Genomic DNA, 8,497 nt, shown 5'->3' on the forward strand with positions numbered 1-8,497 from the left:
CAATTATGCATAGAACATATGGCTCGATTTCCTAAGTCTTTGGTGAAGGCTGATGAACCTCTTCGTTCTGCTGCTCACCCTGCTGCCCGTTCTGCCCACCGTATTGACCATTGGCCAGCTCCTCGTCCATCTTAGGTTTCTTGGCATTGAGCAGTTCCCTCTGATCGCAGACCTCTATACGCTCCTCCAGTTGGTCGACCTTCAGCCACATTTGGGACGCCAGAAGCCAATTCGGCGGTGGATTGTCGTTGATTAGGGTCATCAGAGTTTCCAGACGTTTACGATCCCAGTGTTCGGCATTTTCGCTTCGATTGGTCATCAGGGACTTCAGATATTCAATCGGTTGCTCGCCGTTATTCGGGATGATCACACGGTCGGCTGAATCCAGAGTACCGTCGTCCATCGCCTGGCAGGCCTTCTCATTCAAATCGGGAACAAACGGTGGGCAAGCCGCCGGTTGTTTACATATCATGATGGAAGCGGCCAACGGTTCTGCCTGCGGATTGACCGCCGGCATCAGGTGCGTGGCCAAATGTTGGGACGGCGGTATCTGCAAGGCATTCTTGCGCTTCGACGGACCCATTGCCAGGACATTCGTTTGGGTGCCAACTGAACGCCGGGACGCGGTCTCGGTCGTCTGCACTACCGGTACCACGCTCCCCGGTGCGATCATCGAAATGCGTTTCTTTGGGGCTATGGCTGTGGCTAACTGAATATGCCGAAATTGTATAGATTTTTTTACTTTTTATAGAAAAGCGCTAGAGCTTGACGTTGTCGAAAAGTTCCGATTGCAATAATTCAGCTGTCACAGGAAAACGAATGGCCTACTAGCTCATCATATCTAAGGAACAGGGCTGCCACTTAAAAGCCATAACTTAATGTGTTTTTGTATCCTTCGATAGCCAATTTTTTGGTTTACGACAAGACCGATTTATTTTGGACACATATTTTTTATTAACTTTTAGTGTAGGGGAGTGTAGGGTATGAACGACTCGTTTTTTGAATGCCACTTTTTCAAAAATTAATATGTTTTAAAAGTTTAAAAGCAGAAAGTTGCCGACATCTATTGAGCATATTCCCGTAAAAGTTCGATGGTAAAATTCCAGCGGAGTTAAGTACTACAGCTCTTGGCGTAAGCCAATAATTTTTCACTTCTAATAGTTGTAGGGTAAAGTGACGAACTGATAAATACACACTAAAACTTTATCCAAATTATTGATTTTTTCTTTAACAAATGTTGAAATTTGACAATAATGCAATTCAAATGTAACTGTACTCTTAAAACAAAAGAAAACGCTATAGTCGATGGCCTCAACTATTAAATACCCGTTACTCAGCTTAAGGGAGTGCGAGATTGATGGAGATATGCTTAAAGCAAATCTGTTTTTTTCACTACAACACCTACCCTATAGCGCCACCTATCTTCTTCTTCTTTAGCGCCACAGGCGGCTGAACTTAAAATAATTAACGAAGCAACATTACATTATTATACCCGTCAATCGTAGAGTAAAAGGGTATACTAGATTCGTCGGAAAGTATGTAACAGGCAGAAGGAAGCGTTTCCGACCACATAAAGTATATATATTCTTGATCAGGATCACTAGCCGAGTCGATCTAGCCATTTCCGTCTGTCCGTATGAACGCTGAGATCTCGGAAACTATACAAGCTACAATGTTGGGATTAGGCATGCAGATTCCTAAAATTCCTGCGTAGCGCAAGTTTGTTTCAGCAGGGTGCCACGCCCACTCTAACGCCCACAAACCGCCCGAGACTGTGGCTCCTACTGTTTTGATGCTAGAATAAAATAATAAAATAAAAGAAACCGACCACAAATTAAAAAAAATCGTAAATGTGAACGCGGATATCTCGGAAACTATATAAGATAGAGAATTGAGATTTAGATTCCGAATATGCCCATAAGCCGCCTAAGTCTGTGGCTCCCACAATTTTCATGCTAGATAAAAAATCTTAACTGAAATGTTTTAGCCTCGTCAATACCTATCCATTGACCCAAAAAAAGATTGCCACGCCCACTCTAATGTCCATAACGCGTAAATCATAACCACATATTGAGATCGCGGGTAGGTGGTGCATTTCAATTTCGCTTTGCTGTTTGCTTATGGTTCCTTAAATTGAGTATTTTCTAATTTCCATCCTAGCACAGCTTTCTCTCTGAAAAAATATTTTTATTTTTTATTCCAACTGCATCTTAAAACATCGTTCACAACCAAATTTCCGACGTTCCAAACCGGGCGCCGACCTCAAATCTGGTATATATCAAAATGTATAAATAAATAAAGAAGACATTTCAAGGGAACCATAAAAAGGTCTCTTTACAGAACTGTCATCTCGACAAGCTCACAGTTTTTATTTAGACTTCTTTAAAAAAAAACCGACCACCAGCTTCCAGCAAGCCACTATCCCCATTCAAAACCCTACCATCAGCTTCCATCAACTTGCCATCAGCTTCCAGCAACGTACCAGCAGCTTCCAGCATTTGGGTTCTTAGCTTCCAGAAGACCTTCACCGTGTGAAAACGAATTCATAAATTGGCAACTGGAAACTATTCGTGATCCTTCGACCTAAGTTGCAAAGAACTGGTGATTTCTTCAGCAAAACAAGGTAAATTTCCCCCAGCCGCGCGAAAAATAAAACCTTTTTTTTTATTTATGTGCATGTGCATTTCAACATACGTTCATACATACAGAAAGTAAACAAAGTTTAACCTTGTGCCTCAATAGGGACAGTCCACATACACAAGTATACATTGAGTGCACGCACAAAATTGTGAAAGATAATAAGGACTTCTTAGCAGTATGCAGACTTCTGCGACTTAAGTTTTTGGGGTTGATTCAATTAAATGGGCATATTAAGAAAAACGCTAAGCCAATATATATATCTTAGAAGCCCACAAATGGGTTCGCAACCATTTTAATTATCAGTTATTTGACATTAAAGTCAAAGTCTGAATTTTGCTTGGGCTGCAGGCAGAGATATGGAGTGTATTTGTATCTTAAATTAACAAAAACAAGAAAGGAAGTTAACTTCGGCAAGTCGAAGTTTGTATACCCTTGCAGCTATAATTATTAAATTTAAAAATACAAAAATTGATATTTCCAATAGTATAAGATAACATGTCAAAAACACCGAAGCTATAATTTGTTTCATATTATTTTACCACCAATTTTCCGATCCTTCCTATGGCAGCTATATGATATAGTCGTCCGATTTTGATAAAATTAAATTCGAAGTTCAGAACTAATTAAAAAATGGTATTTCCAAGGGTAGGAAGTCTTATGTTAAAAAACACCGAAGCTATAATTTGTTTCATATTATTTTCCCACCAATTTTCCGATCGTTCCTATGGCAGCATATGATAAAGTCGTCCGATTTTGATAAAATTGAATTCGAAATTTAAAACTAATTAAAAAATGTTATTTCCAAGCATATGAGGTTATTCGTTAAAAAACAACAACATATGTTAAGGAGCTCTAAGACATAGTTGTCCGATCCGGCTGGTTCCGACTTATATACTACCTGCAAAAGAAATAAGACTCTTGGGAAAGTTTCAGCCCGATAGCTTTAAAACTAAGAGACTAGTTTGCGTAGAAACGGACGGACATGGCTAGATCGACACGTTTAGTCATGCTGAATATGTATACTTTATGGGGTCGGAAACGTATCCTTCACTGCGTTGCAAACTTCTGACTGAAATCAACATACCCTCTGCAAGGGTAAAAAGATGTTACATGACATCTACACACTAAACGAAAATCAAGAACGCATTAGTAATTAACTTATTATCTAACGGTCGATTAATTCACGCTTAATATTTAGTACTGGCTCGATTAGTAATCGACTAATGTACACATTTAAAAAAAATACAATATATTGAAGTGTGAAAATGTGATGTGGTTTTTATTTCGATTTGGTTATTTTTTATTATCAATATGTGTTTTTTTGTATTGTATTTTTTTTATACATTTTTTCTAGTTAATATTTAAAACGAATACCGCTCCCTTAAGATAACTTCTGCAACATTGATTCTCATTTTCCTCCTGAGGAGTTTCCGCCTCCTGGCATTCCCAGTTCGCCATTGGGAAGACTCCTCTGCTCGCTCAGGCGAGTCCTCATCTCTTGGGTTAAAGGAAAATTTGCTGGGGTGGTCATTCTGTTCGTGTACTCCGATACTTTTTGCAACTCCGTTGCCATATTCGTACAAAAAATTCCCTTGACGTTTATATTATATTATATATGTGTATTTGCATATTGCAGAATACCATCTGACGTATTGAAAACTCAACTTCTTTGCTGCTTTTTCGTGCACCCAAATAAATCCTTGGCTTACTTTATCCCAGAATAATTCTTGACATCTTGTCATCAAGTCACTGTGCTAGATCTGCTGTAGCAATGCCGACGAAACATCGCATGTTTGAATACGCACTTGCGTTCGTGACCATGCGTATTTCAAACATCACATAGTCAGGTTCAAATCCCAAAGCTTAGTGGTAACCACTTCTTAGCCACTGCCGCTGGTCTTTCAGTCATTTCCCTGAGCATTTGCAGTACGGATCGGACTACTCCTTCAGCTACATTCACTTGTGGAGCATAGAATCCTGTTTTTTTGTGTCGGATTTTGGCTGAGCAATTTTGCGAACACCTGAGACACGAACTGCTTACAGTTATCAGAGTGTTTAAGCCTTAGCACTCTAAACTGATGAAAAATGTTATTTTCCAGAAAGCTTTCGACTTCTCCCGCGGTGGCCTTCCAGATCGGCTGTACCCATACGAACTTGGTAAAATGGTCGAAGTCTTTTGAAGGATATGCCCTTTCCATTTTGTACTCTCAACAGCGTCATCGAACCAGACCTGGAACTGAACGAGTTCTTCCATTTGGATGACTAAACAATATCGGTACGACTTGAAAGGATCACGCCTTGGAGCCAACCTACTGTTAAACCAGGTGATGACAGACAAGTGTATTTAGGACCTCTGATCAGCGAGGAGGGACTCAGCATTTTTACCCGATCGGTTTCGGCAGCTATGTCGGCATCCACTGCCGCTGGGGGGTCTAAAGCTTCGCTGCCGGCAGTGCCCATAAGTACTGAAAGCTCTGGAAAAGTCCCTGGTTCTGCTAGTCAGTCTAAGGGGTAAACACTACTTTTTGTGCCTACAGGAGAAGTAAGCTCTATAGGAGTCCCTGGTCCCGATAGTCAGACAAACGATGTTTAGATTGCTGGTGGAGGAAGAAAGAGACTCTCTGTTGTTCTATATATGAAACAATTATTTGTGTCTTGGTTAACCCGCGAAACCACATCTGCAAATGTTTTGAAATTTATACACCAAAAATTACCATCGCTAAACATTATAGTGGAAGAGTTTAAATATTCTTATGCTAGTAATATAACTTCATTTAAAGGATCTGCTCCTCCAGAAATATTTAATATACTAAATTCTAAAAGTCTTCCCAACTGATTGCCGTTACCAATAGTCAAACATCGGAGAGAATATACTTTATTAAAACCAACGACATTTAATTGGTTTGTGTTAAATTTTTGTTTGCAATCTTCACCTATTTTTGTAACCTGTTCTTATATTCCACCTGGATCCGACTTAATAATTTGTGAGCACCATTTGACTGCAATAAAAAATGTTCTATCTCATCTTTCCGACAAGTACATCTTGATTGTTTTGGGCGATTTTAATCTCCCTGAAATTTTTTGGTCCCCTTCCATTGACTCACTTTGACCATGACGTCCATGACTTTGTTGATGGTCTGTTAGAATTATCAGTAGAGCAAGTAAGCTTAAAACGTAATTAACTAAATAGACAATTAAATCTTGTTATACCCGTTACTCGTAGAGTAAAAGGGTATACTAGATTCGTCGGAAAGTATGTAACAGGCAGAAGGAAGCATTTGCGACCCCATAAAGTATAGATATTCTTGATCAGGGTCACTAGCCGAGTCGATCTAGTCATGTCCGTCTGTTCGTTTGTCTCTCCGTCCGGATGAACGCTGAGATCTCGGAAACTATAAGAGCTAGGCTATTGAGATTTGGCATGCAGATTCCTGAGCTTATTACGCAGCGCAACGCTTCTTTCAGCAGCGTGCCACGCCCACAAACCGCCCAAAACTGTGGCTCATACAGTTTTGGTGCTACAATAAAAATTTTAACTGAAATGTATTGTTCTCACCAATACCTATCGATTGACCCATAAAGTTTGCCACGCCCACTCTAACGCCCATAACGCTTAAGTCTGTCTACCGCCCACATAACCATATATTGAGATCAGGGGTAGGTGGCGCATTTCAGTCTCGCTTTGCTGCTTGCATATCCCCATTTCTCTTTTGTCCCTTTAGCTGAGTAACGGGTATCTGATAGTCGAGGTACTCGACTATAGTGTTCTTCCTTGTTTAAATTTTAATACGTTATTAACTATATATAACGATGTATAATATACAACTTTTCCTCTTTATGTACTTTCCTAGGATGAATCAGGATGGCCTTTCTCCGCCCATCGACCACGATGGGGATACATTGAGCAACAGCAGTGACAGCATGCATAACTCCGACGTGTCGTCGGTTCTGGACATTACCACGTCACCGCGATATAGCCCCACGGGGTGTGGCATAGCATTGCGTAGGAATGAAGACGAGGAACCCAGAGGAAGAATCTCGACAGCGAGCAACGAGCCCACAAGTCCCGATAGCCCGGGGATGAGGTCCCGAAATTACGATTCGGATTCAACCCAACCTTTCGTGCACCCGGGCCAGATATCACCGATAGGAGACCACAGCGAGGAAGAGTACAACGAGGAAACCGCACTGAACTTAGGGCGACTGCCAAGGCTGAGGGTCGAAGACGACATCGCACCTGTAACCGACTCGGCTCACTGGTGGGTAACCTCCTGGCTGCGCACCCAAAACCACCACTCCTTCGCACCAGGACTCTTGGAGAGTTGCGTTGAGGAGTTTCAAAGCACCGAATGGACCGACTCGACATCGTCTGACGGCGATGGTCGCTTTGGCATGGGAGGATATCGACCACCCCTAGCCGACGCTGTCAGGGCAGCGAGCGCTGCTTGGGACATCTTCGAGAGCAGCGGCGATAGAAACGCTCCCAACGATGCCATTCCCGACCGGAGCGACGAAACGCTCTCCTCGATTGGTGATACGGATCATTACGACCCGGTTCGCAGTCCAACTCCGCGAACACCCTGGTCACCAGGACACTTGGATTGGTCTGTTGAGATGGATCAAGATACCGGAAGGGCCGACTCGGCCGACGATTCCTCGTTAGAAGGCGATGGTCTCAGGGAGACCCAGTCCACTGGGTCGTTGCCCCCCTAGCATGGCGAGTGCGACCGCCGACTACCCCCGACTCTAGTCCAGTTCGTTCTTCAGCATGAACGCACACGGGTCCGTTTCTTTCTGCACGCGGGGGGTCACCGGTTCCGGATCACCATCTCGGGACAGCGAGCCGTCACAATTCCCATGTGCAACCAAAAAGAATAGGGGGGCGGGAGTAAGCACTAAACTAAACCCCACATTTATCTATCACATCGGCCACAGAGACCCTCCCAAATATTAAATATATTCTTTGGTCCAGGAGGCCACTTTACGTTTCTGACTATGATTTAGTTTAAATATAAGATTTGAATAAATTTTAAACTCAGGGTTTAAAGGAAATGTTTCATATTATTTTCTCACCAATTTTCCGATCGTTTCTATGGCAGCTATATGATATAGTCGTCCGATTTTGATAAAATTAAATTCGAAATTCAGAAATACCCTGAAATTATAATACCCTCAGCAAGGGTATAACAAGAAAGGAAGTTTACTTCGGCAAGCCGAAGTTCGTATACCCTTGCAGGTCTTATTATTAAATCCAATTCGAAGTTCTTAAAAATAGAAAAAATGATATTCCCATTATTATAAGATAAATATGTCAAAAAACACCGAAGCTATAATTTGATTCATATTATTTTCCCACCAATTTTCCGATTCTTCCTATGGCAGCTGTATGATATAGTCGTCCGATTTTGACAAAATTAAATACGAAATTCAGAACTAATTAAAAAATGTAGTTTCCAAGCGTAGGAGGATATATGTTAAACACCACAGATATAATTTTTTTACATTTTTTTCCCGATTATTCCTAAACGAGCTATAAGATATAGTTGTCCTTATACTTATATACTACTACTGCAAAGGAAAGAAGACTTTTGGAAAAGTTTCAGGCCGATAGCTTTAAAACTGAGAGACCAGTTTGCGCAGACGGGCGAACAGATGGGCAGACGGACGTGGCTAGATCGACTTGTCTAGTCATGCTGATCAAGAATATGTATACTTTATGGGGTCTGAAACGTTTCTTCACTGCGTTACAAACTTCTGACTGAAATCATATTACCCTCTGCGAGGGTATAATAAGTAAGAAAAGTCCTTGAAACCCCCGATCAGCTTTTTACACCCGTTACTTGTATAGTAAAAACCC

General features: G+C 41.5%; 1 protein-coding gene across 1 annotated transcript; it reads left to right on the forward strand.

Annotated features, from left to right (window-relative positions):
• Positions 1-2,353: 2,353 nt before the first annotated feature.
• Positions 2,354-7,353, forward strand: LOC118878271 (uncharacterized). The gene is made up of 2 exons (XM_036820157.3): positions 2,354-2,623; positions 6,492-7,353. Exon 2 carries the CDS (start codon positions 6,493-6,495, stop codon positions 7,351-7,353), a length of 861 nt encoding a protein of 286 aa, XP_036676052.2. The 5' UTR covers positions 2,354-2,623; position 6,492.
• The last annotated feature ends 1,144 nt before the right edge of the window (positions 7,354-8,497 follow it).

Source organism: Drosophila suzukii, chromosome X, assembly GCF_043229965.1.
Source record: "Drosophila suzukii chromosome X, CBGP_Dsuzu_IsoJpt1.0, whole genome shotgun sequence".
NCBI lineage: Eukaryota > Metazoa > Arthropoda > Insecta > Diptera > Drosophilidae > Drosophila > Drosophila suzukii.

What these genes read in the sequence shown, in the direction of transcription:
- LOC118878271 (XM_036820157.3), top strand. Translation starts at nt 6,493, where the DNA reads ATGAATCAGGATGGCCTTTCTCCGCCCATCGACCACGATGGGGATACA.